Source organism: Octopus sinensis, linkage group LG16 (genome assembly GCF_006345805.1).
Source record: "Octopus sinensis linkage group LG16, ASM634580v1, whole genome shotgun sequence".
Taxonomy (NCBI): domain Eukaryota; kingdom Metazoa; phylum Mollusca; class Cephalopoda; order Octopoda; family Octopodidae; genus Octopus; species Octopus sinensis.
In genome coordinates, this window is record NC_043012.1 from 3,877,074 (window position 1) to 3,900,182 (window position 23,109).

Genomic DNA, 23,109 nt, shown 5'->3' on the forward strand with positions numbered 1-23,109 from the left:
TCAATATCTACAAACAAGCACCACAATACTGTTGTTATTAGATATACTTGTACATACACAATTATATTGTACACACACACAAAGTATACTTTTTTTTTTTATTCGGTCGTTGGATAGTGGTAGTGCTGGTACACTGCTTTCAAGTGTTTAGCCATTCATATTGTCTATCCTGCCATTAATTTCAGGCTGGCACTTATTTCATTGAGCACAGCTTGTTAAAACCACTAAATTAGGTAACATAAAAAGACACAACACATACAGGGTGGGCTTCTGCACAGTTTCCATCAGCAAAATTCAACACAAAAAGTATGGACCAACCTAAAGCTACAGTAGAAGGCAATAAGACTGAACATGAAACCAGATGGTTGCACGTCAATCCACTCAACCACATGGTTATATCTGCACTTATATAAACTTTATAATTACATAAATATAGTCCGTACAGTGATTATTAGTGTGTGCAAAAGAGGCAACAGGTGTATATCTTATGCCATCTAGCTATATATATATATAATTTTTTTTAACACATACAAAGGCATAAATTAGTACAAATGGACGGGGACTGTGCCAAATATGAAATTATGCTTTATATATATATATATATATATATATATATATATATATATATATATATATATATATATGTAAGTCCCGGGTTGAGTCGGGGTTAACCACAGTGAATAAGGTACTCAATACATTGCAGAGTAAATTAATTTATTTTTTTATTTTATAGAAGGAGCTTCTACAGGACTAGAACTGTTTCATTCAAATGAAATCATCAGGAAGCCCTGATGATTTCATTTGAATGAAACAGTTCTAGTCCTGTAGAAGCTCCTTCTATAAAATAAATATATATATATATATTTTTACTTGTTTCCATCATTTGACTGTAGCCATGCTGGAGCACCACCTTCTGAAAAAAGGTTTTTGTGTTTTTCATCCAAAACAGAGATGAACACCATTCCTCCATGTGATCAGCTTAAAAAATTGTTAAGTTATTAGGATATTTTTCTTAACATGAAACTAATGGTAGCCTTAATACACAAATAGAGAAGTTTTATCCACCAATGCAGTGTTGGGCACATTCTCACTGTTTGTCGTTTGTGTGTGTGCGCGTACACACACACACATACTTACAGAGGGGAGAGAAAGAGTGAGAAAGAAAAAGAGAGCGAGAGAGACAGACAGAACATAGAAAATGTAGTCAGTATTAATGCGTTATATGATTTACATGTGTTTCATGAGATTGGCAGGCATCAATTATGTGAACACAAAACCCAATTACATGAACAAGTGTTACAAGACCCACTCCAACATAATGTGGCAAAAATACAAAACACAAAGTACCCACACACACACATTAAAAGAAAGAAAGAAAAAAAGAAGAATACTGAAACATGTCATGAAATATATAATACTGCCCACAAAATATGAGAGATTTTTGAATTTGAATTCATTCAATCTTGTAACAACTGTCTACTGATGTAGCCGGTTTGGCCTTTATTTATTTATTTATGGCAAAAATCGATTGAATCAACAGTAATGTGTGACTGACATTTTATTTGACTTGATCCCAGAGGGATTTAACGCCAGGCTATAAAGTGACATCCTAAACTAAATCTAGCAAGGCACATTGCTAATAATCCCAGCCCTATCCTCTACCTATCAACCACCGCCACTGGCATGGTTGCTATTCTTGTCTTCAATAGAGAAAGAAGTAGAGGACTCACCAATTTCATTTTTTTCCTTTTGTTATTTTCAACTGAATCTGTTTGAGAAATTCTTTTAGATTTGTCTCTCAGCCGGCTCTGTGGACTGCATGGGTAGGAAAAAAAGAAATAACTATCACATGTATATTACATGCACACACACACACACACATGTGTACGTTTCAGAACATCTTTAAATATGTAGAATATCACAATGGTAATGTGAACATAAAGCACTGATCTTTAACATTTTTGCATATTAAATGTAAGAATGATCACATCAATATTATGTATGTATATATATATATATATATATATATATATATATATATATATATATATATATATATATAATATATATATAGTTAGTTAATCCAAATATGAAAACACAAGAGAAAACACAACGCAAGGACGTGGAACAAATATAGTGTTATTGGACGCTCAGGAAAGGAAAGAAAGAAGGAGGATTTAATGTTTCAAGCGGAGCTCTTTGTCAGAAACATAGAAAAAGGAAAGGTCCAAGGAAGGGAAGACGGAGAAAGAAAATCACCAACGATACACATGCGATCACATATTGAATACATACATACACACACATACATCCATATATATATATATATGTATGTATATGGTTCTGAATTTTAGTAGAAAGCCAGCAGTTTTTAAAGGAAAGGGGTTAGTTGATTACATCACTACCAGTGCTCCACAGGTATTTATTTTATTGACTTTGAAAGGATGGAGGGCAAAGCCAACCTTGGTGGAACTGGAACTCAGAACATGAAGATGGACAAAATGTTGCTAAACATTTTCCCCCACTGTGCTACCAATCTTGCCAGCCTGCCCCCTTATATCAATATCAATACACCCACACAAGATATGTTCATATACAGCAGCAGTAGCACCATCACTGTCATCATCTCCATCATTAAAATCATGGCCAGTTCAGACTCTCAGCAGAACATAGGCTTTCCACAACCTCTTCACATTTGTTTTCCTTTTCACTTAGTTTCATGAAATCTTTGGTTACTTCTAATACCTCTCTCAATCTCTGCTAGGTGATCCTTGGGTGTCTTCCTTTTCCCTTCTGGGTTCCGTTCCAAGGCTTGTCTTGCTAAACACCTGTCCGATCTTCTTAGAGCCTACCTGTCTCCACTTGCACCAATGGGTCCCAACTTGACTTTGGTCAGGAAATCTTTGTTGCTTACAATTTCTGGATAACTAATGCTTAGAATGTTTCTGAGGCATTTTACTGTGAATGTTTGGGGCTTTTTGAGGGCATGTGTGTGTGTGCTCATTCACCATCTTGACACTTTACAGCTTAACAGAATTGATATATTTATTTAAAATTCTCATTTTATCAAGTCTCACTTCAATGCCCATCTCTGTACTTCCAGTTGTGGACATCATGCTTTAAGATTGTCACTTTTAATTTTCATGATCTCTGTCTTTCCAACGTAAACTTGTAGTACAATTTTCACTGCATGTCCTAAAACATTTTGGTATATCAGACAAGTGCCATCCAGAAAGTCTAGATACTGTAGCATCTGTTCTTGTAAAAACCATGTGCCTATTCTTTTGGCCTGTGTAGTTTTACACATCTAGTTAATCACCATCAAGAAGAACATTGGGTTACAGACAACCCTGCTTCACTCCTGTTTCAACAATCTCCTTTTGTGTGTCACTTGACAGCAAGAATCTTAGTTACAGCTGTTGAATGATACGGATGAGCATGCTGATGGGAGGGTATTCTGTAATGACAGTGTAGATACTGAATCACTACTGGAAGCTTTTACAAAGCTGATGAAACTGAGGGGAACCTACAGATCCTGCATCTGATCAATGATGATGAAGTGTAAGGATCTGGTCAATGCAGGACTTAAGATTTTCAAAATCCAGCTTACTCTGCTCTTATATCTTCCATGTTCATGAATATCTCAAGAACAGTATTTTGGGTAACTTGCTGAATGACACACATGTCACTGCCACCACCACAAGTTTTATGTCCATATTTTTTTTAATGCTGGCACAAGTCGAATAAGGCTTCTTGAGGCAGTACAGTAATCCTTCGCCATATCGTGGTTCACCTATCACAGTTTATTACTTAAGCTTACGTTGATTCCTCTGTAGTGTTGTTTTGCATTTATAATAAAATAAATATATACAAATCATAAAAATAATTTTTAAAAATATACAGTACAGTACTGTTTCTACATTGCAGATTTTCCCTTATTGTGTGTGTGTGTGTGGGATTTGGAACGTAACACCCGCGATAGTCGAGGGGTTTCTGTACTTTATAATTGGATGTCCTTCTTGACACCAACTGTTGAACTGTTGAATAACGTTGAACATTGTTAAGAAGGACACCAAGTGTCACAACTGCCCAACTAGTACAAATATGAAGACACACACACTCACATTACAGAAATATAATGTTTGTCCTTCCAGGGGAGCAAGGAAAGTATGCAGAGATTTAAGTGTAAACATGGCAGAAAAATGAAGGAGGATGAGGGAAAAACATTCCAAGATGATGGAGAGAGAGTCTTGCTTCTTTTATTTTATCATCATTTTATTTTTGGTTTTCACTGGATTAAGCAACAGGAAGACAAAAAAAATATAAATACCTGTTCAGTGACTGAAGATGTTTTCGGAGTTTTTCAAGATGTCCTCCTTTGGTATCATTGACCACAAATTCATCACAGACGTAACTAAAAGAACGAAAAAAACAAGAGAAATGTATTTCAGTGGTAATCAATAAAAGAAATATTTCCACAAGATCTGAAAGAAAGAAAGAAGAGAGAGAGAGAGAGAGAGAGAGAGAGAGAGAGATGAAGAATAAAGAATGGGGAAAAACAGAAACATTTTAAATGGATTGGCAGAGAAACAGCTGTATGGAGATCTCCTGCCTGTTTCTATCATTATAAGGGAAAAGTGCTTATGCTTTGTGAGACATTGCTGGCAAGCTAAACGAAGACCTACTGCCACGGATGCCAAAGATGACTGTACTCAAGCAGGTCATCTGCACATGATATATGCACATCAACTCATCAGAGACACTAGATGCCTCCCCCAAAGACCTCCTTCAACTGATGCAGAATCGAGATGGATGGTGTGTGCAGGTTAAAAGTGTGCCGAGCAAGCTTGGCCAGATGATGATGGCAGAGTTTGTAGAACATCAGACAAAATTCATTTTTGTATTTAGTCAGATCCCTTGAGATTTCAACACCAAATAGCACCAGGATTAATTTTGCAGGATCAATGAAACAAGTACCAGTCATATGCTGAGGTTGAACAATAGCAGCAGCAGCCACCACCGCCACCACCACCACCACCACCACCACCAATGAGTTGTTAATTCATAAACCAGTTTTGGTTTTACCTTATTAAACCCAAAATTGCTGCAGTTAATGGCCAGAAGTTCTTTTTCTTCACCAAATTAAACACAATAAAAATGCCTGAAAACTAATCTGGTCATAATAACTGATGAATAGTAGGCTTGAAATCTTGCCAGTTATTTGAGTTTAAATCCTCCAATACTTTATTGCACTCCATCTTTGAACACTTGCTGATTGTCTATAAATTTCAAGTGGAGCTCATCTTGTAGTAAAATAAACAAATGTATATCTGGGTTGGTGCAACTACTACAACAAATATTCCAGTATAAAAGACAGATTCACACATCAATACAACTGCTACACCACGGATACACTATTTCTTTCTCTGTCTTTTCAACCACAACTGCAACAGCCTCTGCTCCTTTGAAATAGTAAATTATGTACTGACTCTGCCCAGGCCTAACCAATACACTGGCACCTCCTCAACATCATCACTGTGTCTCACATAAGAAAGCAAGGAAGATTCTATAAGAGTTGCCTGGCTTGCTAGAAACAGCAACCAAATCTCCACCAAATCACATATACTGTCTCAATAAAGATGAATACATTAGACCAGTCATTTTTAACCAGGGAGTGGAGGCACATGGCCTAGTGGTTAGAGCAGCGGACTCGCAGTCGAGGGATCACGGGTTCAAATCTCAGACTGGGCGATGTGTGTGTTTATGAGCAAAAACACCTAAGCTCACGCGGCTCCAGCAGAAGGTAATGGCGAACTTCTGCTGACTCTTTCCCTCCTGCATCTTGCAGCTCACCTGCGACGGACCGGCGTCCCATCCAGGTGGGGAACCTATACGCCAAGAAACCAGGAAACCGGCCCTTATGAGCTAGGCATGGCTCGAGAAGGACAACAACAAACAACAACAACCAGGGACCATATGAACCAAAAATTTTGTTCTTAAAAATTCTGTGTGATGAATTAGTTATACTTCAGCAAGACTCAAAGTTTTTCAACAATTTTTTTAATACAATTCCTAATAATATTTAATTATAAAAATACAAAAAGATTTTTTTAAATAGCAAATGGATAAGAAAGGTCCAGTAGAGCAAAATAGAAACTAAAAGGGTCCATAGGTGAAAAATGGTTGAGAACCATTGCATTAGACAATGTAGTGCCTGAAATAAAACGAAGACTGAATGATCCCAGCTGGAATACCTTTAATCACAGGTCTGCTTGATCAGAGTTAAGTTGGGACTAAATAATAACAACAACTGAGCCTCACTCAACAAAGTCTACACTGAGCTTTCTCTCCAATCCTTCTACACTATAACTGCATCCTTCTGGAATAGTCTCCCCAGATTAATTCACATTTTCCTGACATCATCTTGCAGCAGTTCATATTGAACACTAACCAGTATAAGTCTCCCACTAACAAGGAAAAGTAGATAAACCAGACCCTAAGCAGGACAGTTAATAATTCATCGTACTTTGTTCACGTCACAATATCTCAAAAGTTCAATTGTCAACTCACTGCCAAAAAAAAGTCACTGCCAGCTGCTGCTATCAATGACTGGGTCGATACATTTATGAAAATACAATTGAAGTTGCTGATTGCGATCACCTTGGGATGAAGTCTTTTCCAATATCAATAACCAGCTGATAAAATTATCTTTTCTCTACTTAATTAAACAATCTACGAGAACACCTGAGAATAAAGAGTTTGGAACCCACTCACCAATTTAATAACAATAACTAGCTGATAACATCATCTGTAATTATAACAAATAGCTTCCGTTGTATATAGGAGAGTAAGGGAGAGAGAGAGAGAGAGAAAAAGTATTATGAAAGAGAGAGAGAGAGAGTTTCAAAAACGTAAGTGAAAGGAAAAGAGAAAGCAAGAAAGAGGGAATGTGAAGTAATGTTTCAAACACTTGGAAAGAAATTTATTAACCAAAATAAAACCAGTCCAAAATTTCTCAAACACTTTCTACTAAAATTATATCTCAACAGAGGAATTATTTATTTATCATTTTTAAACAGAATTATCACAGGATTATTTCAGCTTGAGCGAGTTTATTCAAATGACAATGATCATCTAAGCATTGCTAATTCAATATAGATATATATTTGCTTTTGTCCACTGTCTGCTTCCTGTTAGCATAATTCCAATTGTTTAGTAACATTTTGGATCTGGATGTATTTTATAAATTCTGAATTCTTATACATTTTGTTCTTTAAAATGAAACAACAACACCAATGATAATATCATTTTTCTTTGTACTTTGCTATAAGGCTTGAAGTTTTGGGGAGATGTGGACAATCAATTACATTGGTTCCAGTGTTCATGTGGAACTTATTTTATCAACCCCAAAAGGATGGAAATCATAATTGACCTCAGCAGAATTTGAACTCCAAACATAATAACAAATGAAATGCTGCAAAGTATTTTGTCTGGCGCACTAATAATTCTACCAGCTCACCTTGTTGTTGTTGATGATGATGATGATGATGATGATGATGATGATGATGATGATGATGATGATGATGATGATCTTTTCTACTATAAGCACAAGGCCTGAAACTTTAGGGAAAGGGGCCAGTCAATGACATTGATCCCTGTTCTCAAGTGGTACTTATTTTGGCACAAGGCTAGCAATTTTGGGGGACTGGATAACTCATTTACATTCACCCCAGTACTTGATTGGTACTTTTTTCATCACCCCCAAAAGAATGAAAAGCAAAGTTGGCCTCGGCAGAATTTGAACCCCAAATGTAACTACGGATGAAATGCTGCTAAGCATTTTGTCTGCAGTGCTAATAATTCTGTCAGTTCATTACCTTGATGATAATAATAATAATGCGCTGATATGGTGTATACTTTCAGAATGAACTGGAAAAGTGTGGTGTGTTAGTCTTGTAGATAGGCAAAATTAAATGTATGGACGGGCTAGCAATACCATTGGGGGAGGTTATGAAGGAGATAGAAGAGATGGGCTATAAGTACTTGGGATAATGGAAATGGATAAATTGATGGAGAAAGAAATGACGAAAAATTTAAGGTGGAGTACTTGCACAGACTGAGACTGATCCTTAAGTCGAAATTAAACGGACGGAATAAGATTGAATAGAGAATAGGAAACTAGACTTAGTGTTAATTAAGAAAGAAAGCAAACAATGCTGGATCATGCTCAGCTGACAACAAGGTAAGTGATAAAGAAGAAAGAAAAGTCAATAGATATGACAGGTTAGTTTGGGAGGTTAAGCAGTTGTGGTTGCTGAAAAAGGTGGTAGTAATACCAATAATGTTGGCGCCCTGGGAACAGTAAGTAAAAATCTTGAGAAGTACATGGAACATATAGGCGCAGGAGTGGCTGTGTGGTAAGTAGCTTGCTTACCAACTACATGGTTCTGTGTTCAGTCCTACTGCGTAGCACCTTGGGCGAGTGTCTTCTACTATAGCCTTGGGCCAACCAAAGCCTTGTGAGTGGATTTGGTAGATGGAAACTGAAAGAAGCCTGTTGTATATATATATATATATGCTCCAGCATGGCTACAATCAAATGACTAAAACAAGTAAAAGAATAAAAGAGAACAAATAGGGACTGCAATAAGGGAGGAGCACTTGCAGAAAACAGCACTGCTTGGAACTACTGGAATACTCCAGATGGTGCTTGAAAAGTGAGTAGTGAACAGCTGGCACTGTAGTACATATCTAGTGTTAGAAGCTGTACAAAGACAATAAAATAACATAATAATAATAATAGATTCTGATTTAGGCACAAGACCAGCAGTTTTGAGGGAAGGTCATTTGATAATGTTGATCCCATTTCTTGATTGTTACAATACTTTATCAAAACCAAAAGAATAAGAAGCAAAGTCGACCTTCATGGGATTTGAACTCAGAATGTAAAAAGCTGGAACAAATACTGTGAAGCATTTTTTCTGATGCTCTAATGATTCAGCCATGTCTTTGAGGCCAGCAATTTTGAGGGAAAAGGGTTAATCAATATCACTGACCCCCAGTACTTTGTGTTATTATCCCTGGAAGGGTGAGAAAAAAAGCTGGCCTCAGTGAGATTTGAATTCAGATCCTCATGAACTGCAACTAAATACTGCAAGGCATTTCGTCTGATGCTTCAATGGTTTTGCCAATGCACTAGTTATAATTATTATTCTTCTTATTATTATTTCTATTATAGGCAGAAAGCCAGAAAATTTTTAAGGTTTCAGCGTTTGATAAATACTTTATTTACTTAACCCTTGGAAGAATGAATGGAAAAGTTGACTTTGGCAGGAAAAGTATTCAGACTGTAAAAACTTGGAAGAAATGCCACAAAGCATTTCGTCTGACATTCCTGTGATTCTATTATTTCTGACAATGTCACAATCAACAGATTGAGATGGCCAGGAGAATCAGTTAAATCAACTGAAAACTGAAAAGCTAAAGTTGACTCTAGTGGGAGTTAGGAACTAAACTCATTATAAAGAGATGTAACTAATTTCTAAAAAGGCCAGTATCAGGTGATCTCCAGACTTTTAAACGAGAGAAGACAGTTTGCTTCTTCTTCTTTTTTTTTTTTTATTACATCACACATTTTCCAAACAAAAATGCTATTTGAAAAGCTCCTTAAAAGTTTTATTGCTTTTTCTCTAAACCAATAAAAATAATAAACTAAATAATTTTGTTAGACATTTTATTGGTATGTGAGCAATCTTTAAGTACAAAGACTGGTGATTCAACACAGTGTGATATTTTTAGAAAACAAAAAGTTCTCATTTATTAAATAAATATAGGCAAATAAAACAGAAACTATAGATTCATTGAAATTTAAGCTGAGAACTCTTTCACCTGTTAGTTTATTATCAAACTATTGTAGTGCCTTTATTAATCATATTAACTCACAACCCATCCCTTGCTAGGACACACAACTTGTAATACATAATCCTCAACTCATATATCCTCTCATACACAAATCCAAGACAAAAAATCTGTTTACTACTTTACTTAGGGTTAAATTGAGGCTAACATCATCATGGTCACTTAGCATGTTTTCCATGCTGGCATGGATTAACGTAAATCTCACAACTAACAATATACCTAAACTAGCTTCACAAACCCAAAAGACAACCTAAGAAAAATATATATAAGCATAGGCGCAGGAGTGGCTGTGTGGTAAGTAGGTTGCTAACCAACCACATGGTTCTGGGTTCATTCCCACTGCGTGGTATCTTGGGCAAGTGTCTTCTGCTATAGCCTCGGGCCGACCAATGCCTTGTGAGTGGATTTGGTAGACGGAAACTGAAGGAAGCCTGTTGTATATATGTATATATATATATATATATATGTATGTATGTATGTGTGTGTGTGTTTGTCTCCCTAGCATTGCTTGACAACCGATGCTGGTGTGTTTATGTCCCCGTCACTTAGCGGTTCGGCAAAAAGAGACCGATTGGGCTTATAAGAATAAGTCCTTGGTTCGATTTGCTCGACTAAAGGCGGTGCTCCAGCATGGCCGCAGTCAAATGACTGAAACAAGTAAAAGAGTAAGCTCTTTACATTAATACTTCAAAACAATAAAATATTCAAAATATGTTTCCACAGAAACAATAAAGCAAACAAGTTTTTCTCTCTCTTTCTCTCTCTCTCTCTCTCTCTCTATATATATATATATATATATATATATATATATATATATATAAATATAATTATACTTGTTTCAGTCATTAGACTGTGGCCATGTTGGGGCACCGCCTTCAAGAACTTTTTTTAGTCAAATGAATTGACCCCAGTACCTATTTTTATTTTTTAAGCCTGGTAATTATTCCATTGGTCACTTTTGCCAAACAGTTGAGTTACATGGATGTAAATACACCCACACCGGTTGTCAAGTGGTGGTAAGGGACAAAGACACACACACACACACAATGTGCCAACTAATAACAATTATTTATAGTCATAAATGTTATAATAGCTTAAATGAGTCATTGAACTTGTAAACCAAAATTAATTATTACATTTATATAACTAACCAATTACAAGTGAATCAAACACTTACGATGGGCTTTCGAAATCCTTTTTCACTCAATATGATGAATGTGATTTTCTCTCAATTAATTAGAATTATACTTTGAATGATTATGGCCAAGAAAATCAAGGAAACCAATTCTGAATTTTAAATTATTTAAAACACCAAATAGGATCATACAGTGGTAAGTGAATCTCATTGTTGGTAAGTACAGTGACAATTGTGGGCATGTTTCAGTTTAATTAGACCTCCTCAGTGAAGTATAGTTTATGTAGTACTAACCAAGTCATAAAATAACAGAGAGAATAAAAAATTTCAGTTCAAAATATTCCCTAATTAAGCAGCTTAAAGAAGAAAAGGGGATTCTAAGTATGAAGAATACATAGTTAAGTGGAGGTTAACACAATGTGGTAGGAAAAAAAGCTAATCAATTAAAAAAGATTAGACCCATAATAAAAAGGAAAATCATTACTAATGAGAAAGACAAGGGAGATAACTTTGAGATATGAAGTGATTAAAAATTAAATGGGGGCATCATTGGGAAGTAACTGATCTTTGATGTGGTAGGTGACAGCTTTGGACATGTTTCAGTCTTATTAGACCTCATCAGAAAAATATAGCCTTACTTATGCTAACCAGACCTCATGGAATGCCTGAGAAAAAATAGCTTATGTTTTCTTTTTGAGTGACAGTTTATTCAGTGAATAGACATTCACTTCATTAAGTCATGCTACCCTTATTACTGGGTACTAGAATAACCTCTATATATTTTCATCAGCTAATTTTTTTAAACATCCCCAGCTAAGCCCACTCTGTGCACTCATCTTTTCTCTAGTGTATCTCTTCTCATATAACACACAATAGACTATACAAAATAACTCTTTATAAGAAATTATTTTTAGCTTTGCTCTAAAATAATTTTGCGGTAAAACATAATGTATTACATATAATTAATTCATATTGCTGCTCTATTGTGTGCTGTATAATTTTCCTCACACAACAATTGTCAAATCTAAACCACCAAATAATTTATTCTGGATATTTTACTGATATAAATAGTGTGACAGTGAGACAACATGTAATCAAATTGAATAAGAAAGCATTGTGTGGCTACACCTGAAAAGAAGTTGAATGAGAGTTAACTAATCCTTCAGTTGCTAGAGTTACACGTTCTCTCTCGGAACAAGAATATTAAAATTAATTCAGAGCAAGCCTTGGATAATTTTCTTATGCAATAATTTAAATGAACTTTTAAAATGGCCATAGACATTTAAACAAAACAAATATAAAAAATAAATAAATAAATAAATAAAAACCCTGCATATTAATACTAGTCAGCTAATTTCCCACCCTTACAATGGTTTTTTCCTGAAGCTAGTATATTTGGAATTTACATATGAAATATTGAAGGAACTGATTTTACAGAAGCATTCCTTCATTGAAGCTAACTCTTCATAAGGCAATAGTGGAGGCGCAATGGCCCAGTGGTTAGGGCAGCAGACTCGCGGTCGTAGGATCGCGGTTTCGATTCCCAGACCGGGCATTGTGAGTGTTTATTGAGCAAAAACACCTAAAGCTCCACGAGGCTCCTGCAGGGGGGGGGTGAACCCTGCTGTACTCTTTTCACCACAACTTTCTCTCACTCTTTCTTCTGTTTTCTGTTGTACTTGTATTTCAAAGGGCCAGCCTTGTCACACTCTGTGTCACGCTGAATCTCCCGAGAACTACGTTAAGGGTACACGTGTCTGTGGAGTGCTCAGCCACTTGCACGTTAATTCCACGAGCAAGTTGTTCCGTTGATCGTATCAGCTGGGGCCCTCATCGTCGTAACCGACGGAGTGCTCCTTTCCTTTTCATAAGGCAATAACACCAACGTCCAAGAGGAGTAATCCTGCCAAACTGAAGGCTGGTCCTTGGTTTGGAAAGATGTCTTTTTAAGAGTGAACAACATTTAAAACCTACCTCAACCTCAAATGTCACCTGGTAAAAAAATGTCCAACTAGATTCTGGGGTACAGTTAAACATCACTACAAACACTCAGATTAAAAATTATGTTAGAAGCCTAACATTTCGTGCAGAGCCTTTCATTCTCTTCTTCATGACAAAATGATTTCTTCTAGTTTTATTCCACTTTTTCAACTCCTGGTACTTACCATTTGCCAAAGCAAACCACCACGAGTTTCCTCAGATTTTAGTATTTCACTGAAGTGACAATGGGTCACATACATGTGAATAAGTCTTAGAAGAGGCTGTACTCATAACCATTTAGAATATTCTTAGAGTAAAGTATTGGAAATAACAGGGGATGGGGAAGGGTAGTTAATGCTGCTGCCTCTTCTTTCTCAGATGAACTACACTTTAAGTTAAAGCTAGAGTTTACTCCAGTTTCTATGGTGCTTAAGTGAACTTTCAGACTCCCTCTTGAATGGGATGCCAGTGTTGTAAGGTCGACACCTCAAGTCACTGGCACTCATTTTTAGCTCATTGGAATGAAGTGCCTTGCTCAAGGATACAATGCACCTCCTGTTCTGAGAATTGAATCCACAACCTAACACATGTGAGCCTAAACCACATTACATGCTACAGATGCTTTGATAGAGACATACAAATAAACCATTGTAGCTTTCCAGCTTTATGAAAATAAGTTGTAAATATTATTAAAAGAAAAGCACCAGGAATATGAACGTAAAACAACTTTACATTAAACTGAAGGATTTACCCAATACTTTTTTGATAGAGTTCATATTTATTATTCTTATAAAAGAATATACATATATATACAACACATAAACACACACACATATTGGGTTGAAGTAAAGGTTTGTACAGATTCTTTTAAGTAAAATTCCAAAAGAATATTTTAAGGCTTACTTGTAGATAAATGTTTATTCCAATCACGTATGTCCCATTTGTGTCCCAGGCATGACTGATCTTGATTACTGGGACAGCCTTAAAGCCTTGAAACTCTACTCTCTCCAGTGCATCGCAAGCGGTACATCATTTGTACGATATGGAGAATATACCACCAGCATTGCCCAACTTTACATTAAACTGAAGGATTTACCCAAATACTTTTTTGATAGAGTTCATATTTTTATTCTTATAAAGAATATACATATATATCAACAATAAACACAACACACAGATTGGGTTGAAGTAAAGGTTTGTACAGATTCTTTTAAGTAAAATTCCAAAAGAATATTTAGCTACTTATAGATAATGTTATTCAATCACGTATGTCCCATTTTGTCCCAAGGCATGACTGATCTTGATTACTGGGACAGCCTTAAAGCCTTGAAACTCTACTCTCTCCAGTGCCATCGCAAGCGGTACATCATTTGTACGATATGGAGAATATACCACCAGCATTGCCCAAATGACCTGAACATCAGTTTCAAGGTTCATCCAAGGCTGGGACCATGAGCCACATGTCCCCTGCCCAATTCAGGATCACAACATATAGGTACACTGCAACACAATTTCTTTTCCTCAACAGGCCCTGTACTGTTTAATATTGTCCCAAAACTGATCAAAGAGGAAAAGGATTCCATCACCTTTAAACGGAGTTTGGACAGATTTCTTCAAGGAATACCGGACAAGCCACCCATACCTGGATACAACTCACTCAACAAGAACTCACTACTTGAATGGACCATAAACAAAACTTGACTTTAAAAGGATTTAGGTAATCCTATCAGGTGGTGCTATTAAGTTAGACATGGCCTGGACCAATCTTTGGTCGAAACATATCTAAGTTTTTATGCATATATATATATATGCATGCATGCATATATACACACTATATGGAAAGGTATAGAGCCATTGAAACCAGGCCAAATATCTAATGTACAAATAAAACATGGTACTCCGAATAAGAACTGACTTGGACTGTGATACATGGAAAGCATACAAAACATGATGATGATGATGATACACACACACAAACACATATGTATGTATGTATGTATGTATGTGTGTGTGTGTGTATGTATGTATGTATGTATGCATGTATGTATGTATGTATGTATGTATGTGTGTGTGTGTGTGTGTATGTGTGTATGTGTGTATGTATGTATGTATGCATGTAAAAGGTAGAACAGAGAGCAGTGTGGGAAGACTCCCAAACAGATTAGAAATTAATGCAAGGTGGGAAACGGGTGTATGGGTGGCAATATAAAACCTGCTTAGAGAGAAAACTTCAAGTCAGAAGGTAGAAAAATAAAAAATATAAAAATTTCATAAAACCCTTTCAAATAATATATATGTTGTAGAAAGAGAGAGAGAGAGAGAGAGAGAGAGAGAGAGAGAGAGAGAGGGAGAGCAAACCTGTGTAGACAGAAAGACTGACAGGGTGATGGCGGGGGGGGGTGTGATTAAAATGAAGCTACATAAATATGACATTCCAACAGAAATAATAAAACCAAAAGAATGACACTGAATCATTCCAGTATATTCTTCTTCCTTAGAAGATAAAAAAGAAAGAAAGATAGACAGAAAGAAAGAAAGAAAGGAAGAAAGAAAGAAAAGAGAAAAAATTACATCAACTCTATGAATAATATCTTCTGGAATATAATTTATATCTCTGCTAATATTAACAATTCCTATGGCTGGATAAATACTGTACAATATCTATCAATCAACAAATACATGTGTGTTTTTATTACCAGATGACAGAGAAAGAAAACAAAGGACAGAGGGATGATGATGATGATGATGATGATGATGATGACAATCATCATCTTGAACATCATCATCATCATCAGCAGCAGCAGCAGCACCACTACCACCACCAACAACAACATTAACAACACCATCGTTAAACAACCAGATGGCTCGGGCAGATATGCTAGATTACTCTCAAACGATTGCCGCCGGCAACAGCATCATCACCATCGTCACGGGCAAGCAGAGTCCGTCCATGGATGAACTTTGTTACATCTTCATGCTATGCTATCACTTACAAGACAAGCCTCCGCACACACACACACACACACACACCACACTGATGCCACCGCCGTGGCCATCACCATTCTCTATTGGTGCCATTCTTCTATGGTTGCAGGAAGACACTATCAATTTAGTGCAGTCATCAGACAGGCACGTGCTCTGTCAGTCAAAGAACCAAGTTCCAAACACCGATCAAGTAGCCAAGCATAAAAAAAAAAAAAAACCAACTAAAAGACTTCTTTTTTTCTTCTTTTACATGGTTCAGTCACTGGAGTGTGACCATACTGGAGCACTGCCTTGGTGGGTTTTGAGTCGATTATAAACTGACCCCAATATTTCTCTTTCTTTCGAATCTGGTACTTAAAAAGCTCCTTTGCTGAACTACTGCTGACGATGTAAACAAACCAACACTGATTGCTAAGTGGAGGAGGAGCAGACACAGACAAAGAGACACATATAGATGTGCATACATATATACATACACATACATATGTATATATATAAATATATACACACACATATGCATATGTATATATATAAATATATATACATACATACATACATGCATGCATATATATATATATATATATATATATATATAATATATATATATATATATAACACACACACACATACACATATATACATGTGTATGTGTGTGTGCATGTAAGTGTGTATAGGCTTTGACATAATTCTATATAGTTGCTCAATCTGCTAGAAATAGCTGCCAAATCTCTCAAATCATACCCACCCATCTAAAGGGAACAATTTATTCTTAGAAATCATAAATATGACCCTAAACTTTTTGATCAAAGGTCTGTTGGATGGGGGATGGCCAAGAAATGATTTCAAATTTTGGAGCAAGGTCACCCAGATCAGGGAGCAGATAAGTCAATTATATTGACTCTAGTGCCCAACTAGTACTTATTTTATTGACCCTGGGAAGATGAAAGGTAAAGTCAGCCTTAACAAAATTTGAACTCAGAACGTAAGGATGGGTGAAATATTGCTAAGCAAGAAATAATAATAAGAAGAATATTACTTCAAGAAATAATAATAATAACAATAAAAATACAAAACTTGGCAAATCAACAAGTAAACCATTCCATGGTTACTTAACCTGCTAGAAATTATCACCAAATCTTCCTCAAATCACCAACTAGATATAGCAACTATATCTTTCTTAAATCACAATCTGCTGTCTTAAAATGAGATGGATATAGGCACAGGAGTGGCATGTGGCTGTGTGGTAAGAAGTTTGCTTCCCAGCCACATGGTTCAGGGTTCAGTCCCACTGTGTAGAACTTTGGGCAAGTGTCTTCTAGGATAGCCTTGGCTGACCAAAGTCTTTAAGAGGATGTTGGTCTGTTTATATCCCCATGACTTAGCAACATAGCAAAAAAGACTGACTAGAATAAGAACCAGGTTTAAAAAATAATTACTGGTGTTGATTTGACTGAACCCTTCAAGGCAGTGCCCCAGCATGGCTGAAGTCCAATGAGTGCAACAAGATAGCAGATAAGGACGTGCAAACAAAAACTGTAAATTGCCTCAGCCGAATTTACTGGAGGGCAAAAGGTAACAACAATCAAAAGGCTTGAAGATTATCTGTGTTTTATGAAACTAGCAAAATACATGAAACTTAACAAAACAACAGCAACAAAAGCAAAAAAAGAGAAAAAGAAAAAACATTTGCATTCAGTTTCAAAAAGATTAAAACTAATCTATGTAATAGAGCTACATGTTGTCATGGAGATAAATACCAAACAATCTGCATGTTCCATAATGAAATCCTTTGAAGATTAACAAACACAAACAGATATATTTAAATAAAATTAATTAATACTTCCCTCCACACACACACACACACACACATATATTCTTTTATTATGTTTCAACAAATAAGTTTTCATTTTCCTTTAAATGGAAATGTTTATTTTAACAAAACAAAAAAAAAAAAAGAGAGCCTATGGCAACCACCAGATGAGATGTCATTCGTTTTTGACACTACACAACCCCCACACCACCCCACTCCACACACGCTTCTAATTAGGAAGAAGAGAAAAGAGTACTCAATCCATGTAACATATTTTATTCATTTATTTACATCAACATATGAATATGTAAATATACCAAGTTTTATCTGTCATGTGTATGCATACACACACACACACAAATACTCACACACACACAGGCACATGATATTTTACATAATTATCTCTGAAATTAAGACCCATAAGAGCCATTTTTGGCAGCTTGACATAAGGATTGAACTGAGAAGTTTTATTGTTATTCAGCAACTCATTAGGAAACACACACACAAACAGGCAAACATATACCATTAAGTTAAACATCTGATACTGTTAACACATTCGCATTCCTAGGGAGGTGTGAAGGAATATATCTTGCAATCATCACCTTATAACGAACATATCACAACTGATTCAATTAGCTGTTTAAACAAGATTGTACAATGGGAGTAAATAAATGTACTTCATCTTGTGTGTATGTGTGTGATTGTATGCATGTGTGTGTAGTAGCAGCAGCAGCATGTATGTATGTATGCGTGCATGAAAGAAAGAAACAAAGCACTTTGGTAACCATAACTATTATCCAAGAATATGAAAATATTTCGATCTCATGAAATCCCTACACTGGGAGCAAGCAAATGTCACTCTATGGAAGTTTGAATGTAGTTGCTAGACCTGCTAGAAATAGCAGCTGAATCTCATTTAAATCATCATGAATGAAGAATAAAGTGTACAATGTTGTTCCTGGCTTACATTACAAAAAGATGGAGTGGGAGAGGGTCCAGGCTGGAACACCTCTGATCTTAGATCAGCTTAATGAGGGCTGATGTGGAGTAACATACAGAAGATGAGCCAAGGAAAGAGCCTCTATGTGACTTCTTGATCTGCTAGGATTAGCACCCATAACACCCTCCACATTGGATAATGTAGTCAATGTTACACTATGCCTAATAAAAACAGTGGTCACAGATGGAATGTCTTTAATCAACAGATCTGCTTAATCAGAACTGACCTGGGAATAAGCAACAATAACGATGTATAGAAGATACTTCGAGGTTAAACTATTAGCAACAGACATGAAACTAAAGGAATGGAATGACATCTTTTAAGAAATAAGGTGCATGAGCACACACAAGCACACACATAGACACACACATAGACACACACTGATAATCACATGCCTACATAAGGTTACACACACACACATGCTCACATATAAAGTGATTGTTAAATACTTGCTTCAGGCAATATAAGTGAGCAATAAATGCTGCTACTTCCTACTTTACAATTGAAGTAGTTAACAACAGGAATTATGTACATTATTTACATTTGATGGATATTTCTCCTCATCTTGTTTGTTAACACGTTTCAGCTGATATACCCTCCAGCCTTCATCAGGTGTCTTGGGGAAATTTCGTACTTCCTACTTTACAATGAAGTAGTAACAACAGGAATTATGTACATTTTACATTTGATGGATATTTCTCCTCATCTTGTTTGTTAACACGTTTCAGCTGATATACCCTCCAGCCTTCATCAGGTGTCTTGGGGAAATTTCGAACCTGGGTTCTCATTCCTAAGGTATTTTCAATGTTATTATTATTATTATTATTATTATTATTATTATTCAAGTTAAGAGTGTGGGCTACTAACCCCAAGATTCCGAGTTCGACTATAGGCAGTGACCTGAATAATAATAACAACATCGAAAAATACCTTAGGAATGAGAACCCAGGTTCGAAATTTCTTTAAGACACCTGATGAAGGCTGGAGGGTATATCAGCTGAAACGTAGTGTTAACAACAAAGAAGATGAGGATAAATAACTGTCAAATGTAAATAATGTAAATAATTCCTCATCTCTTAAATATAGAACAGGAAGGGTAGTCAGCTATGAAATAGTCAGGAGGGATGGATGGACACACACACACACACACTCTTTTATGCTGTGTATGCCTACATCTTCTACATTGTGCACTAACCAAGAACACTGCTACAATGGTGATATTCCTCCATCCAACCAGAGTGCCACAGCCAACAAGGACCATTGAAATCTAGCATTTGCAAGATTTGAGGCTAATAGTCTGTGAGGCATCACTCCATAGCAGATGTCATTCATTTACTGCAGAATGTATAGGAGATCACATGAAATGAAGTGCCTTATTCAAGGATACAATGCACTACCCAGCCTTGGAATTGAAACCACAACCTAATAATTGTAAGTCCAACAGTCAAACCACTAGGCCACATGCCTTCACATACAATGGTAACATCATCATCGTTTAACATTCACTTTTCCCTGTTGTCAACCCTCACCTGTTTCCAAGTAAGGTAATATTTTCCCATTGCCAGGCATGTTTTGCATGGAAAAACAGAAATGAACAAGGTCCCTTGTATGATGGTGATACTCGTTCATCACACCCTGGTACCAAAACAAACACTAAAACACACACACACACAATATATATATTTGAGCTTCTTTCAGTTTCCGTACCTCAAATGCACAAAAAAAAAAAAAAAACTTTGATCAGCCCATGGCTATTGTAGAAGATACTTGTCCAAGGGTTAGGGTTAGCACAGTAGGACAGAACCCAAGACCATGTGGTTGGGAAGCAAGCTTCTTAACCACACAACTGAATGTAATTTCCTTTTACAGCCCTAAGGCACAGTCACTACCACCAAGAAAACACATCTATGAGCCAAGAGAAAGCCTCTACACCAGATAAAGGGACCCCCACCCCCATCCTTCACACAGTTGAAATTTTGATAAACATTCAATTATAAAACCATTCATTGACAAAAACAAAAAACTTTAAGCCTTAAGACTGAAACTAATTTACAGGAGTGGCATCTTAATGAATTTATAAAATTAAAAGTACATTATTTTTCTCTGTGTAGTTGTGTTCTACAGGTTCTTATTGACTCTCACCCCTACAATTACTACCACTGTACTAAAAAGCTTCCCCTACCACTTATTCCAAACAGTCACACCCGAGTTTTTTGAATTAGCAACTGAATTTCTCTCAAATTGCACTGCACTATTTTAAAAAGATAAGGATGCTTTATATGATGTATTCCTGGATCCATTTTGCCTGGAAAAAAAAAAAATTTTTAAGGGTGGGGAGAGCTGGTCAAGGCCAGAATGCCTTTCATGACTGGTCTATTTGCTCAGAACTGACCTGGGGCCAAACAAACATTAAAACAAAACATTTTATAATGTTACATCCACTCTGCTCATGAACACACTCTCTGCAAATGCCAGGCCTCAAAACTTCTGATAACCTTTCAATATAACCACATATCAATATAGAGGCTCTCTCATTGGCTAGATAGATGTGTAGCTAGTGTGATGACCTTTCAAGATAAGGCCAACAAGACAGCCTCTATGGGGTCACTAGCTCTGCTAGAAATAGCAAATAGCAAATGGTTGGGCTACCTGCGATCACAAGCCTACCCCATTAGGGATGCCTTGGAACAAAACAAAAAGAACTATAATATATATGTAAGATCCAAGGATGAGGGTAGGAAGAAAGTTAGCTTCAAGCATATATATATATGTATATATATATATATATTATAGATATAATATATATATATATATATATATATATATATATTAAGGTATGTAGAAAAATACAACATGGACAAGAACGTATAACTCTTAGAAGACGATACAATAAACATGGACAGGACATTCGAACCCCTCAGTCTTCAGTCAAGAACCGGATCATCGTAGTAATTTCGGCTGATTAATCTTGAATTACTAGATCACGGCCAGCCCTCCAAGAAAAACTAAGCAACGAGCATTAGAAAAACTAAGCTGGAAGCGTAGATTCCTGGAAGAAGATCGAATGCATACGAACACCAGGACAGCAAAAGGGACAGATATAAAAAAAAAAAACACAAAAAACAATAATGGAATACAGAAACATGAAATACAGAAGCATTAACGGTGAAAACAACAAGTGTCTTACGACTGATAACAAGCAAACAAATTTTTTCTCTCTGGCGCATTGGAAAAAGCCATAATGAACTAACGAGGAATCATCTATATTGTTGGTCGCTCTCTCTGTTAGTAATAGCAGGCAAAATTTCCCTGAAATCACAATGTACTATAATGTGGCATGGTCCTTATATGTTACATCTGAGAGAAGAAAAACCCTGCATCATAACAGCTGGAATACCTTTGATTACAGATTCATTCAATCAAGGCTGACATGTGATTATACTACAGCAATCTCACCCAGCCCCACCACCACCACCACCACCATTCAATCTAAAAGTTTAGATTTCCTATTCAGGGTTAAAAAATTATGATTGTTCTGCAAAACACAATACACACCACATTCCAGAGTGTATGTCTCTGAAAGCTATCTGGTTGATAGGCAAACTTCCCATTCAATGGCCTGTTACAACTGCTCAATCACACAAGTTTGTTTTTTTTGTTTTTTATTATTAGTTCTACAAGTGGCCCATTCTCTTCTGAAGTAGAAACAAGTATACACCACTCCTAACCCAACTAATGTATCCCACTCCCACATCCATTCATCATTCCAGCTGAGTTTCATAACTAGACCCATTGTTTCCCCCATCCCCCACATTTCCTCCTCAAACATCAACATTCAAAAGTTGAAGCTGCACAGGTACTATGAAAAATGCTGCCCCCCCCCCCATCCACCTAACGCCACTGAAGTTGTTCCCAAATTTGCTGAACACTTTAACCCCTATTTTTAAACCCAATTTCATAAGAAACCTTTTCAAAAGTATCTCATGGTAATGATCATCATAAGGATCAACCCACCAGGCTCCTTTTGTCTTAAAAAATATGGCTGTGGAATTGAAACAACAGCTAACCATCGATGTGATGGGATGGCATGTCTTTTATAAAATGCAGTCAGTAAGGTGATCCTCCATCTCTGTCTGTCTGTCTGTCTCTCTCTCTCTCTCTCTCTCTCTCTCTCACATAAACATACAGCTTTAAGCCATGCATTTTATATTTCACAGTAAGAAAGAGATAAACAGACAGGCCCCATCAATTAACCCTCTCCCTGACTTTCTTAAAACGCTC

General features: G+C 36.4%; 1 protein-coding gene across 5 annotated transcripts in view; it reads right to left on the bottom strand.

Annotated features, from left to right (window-relative positions):
* The window catches only part of LOC115220413 (ubiquitin carboxyl-terminal hydrolase 3-like), a 116,306-nt gene that overhangs the window by 27,737 nt on the left and 65,460 nt on the right, over window positions 1-23,109 (bottom strand). For 4 of the 5 annotated variants that reach the window (XR_005002408.1, XM_029790535.2, XM_029790534.2 and 1 more), the window contains 2 exons: window positions 4,331-4,414; window positions 1,731-1,815 (listed from right to left, as the gene is read on the bottom strand). Coding sequence is in view for 4 of the 5 variants with exons in the window: in XM_029790535.2 (XP_029646395.1) it covers window positions 1,731-1,815; window positions 4,331-4,414 (169 nt within the window). In the remaining variant the exon portion in view is untranslated. Of the gene's footprint in view, window positions 1-1,730; window positions 1,816-4,330; window positions 4,415-20,247; window positions 20,251-23,109 lie in introns of all 5 variants that reach the window. The other variant, XM_036509841.1, reaches the window with a different exon arrangement.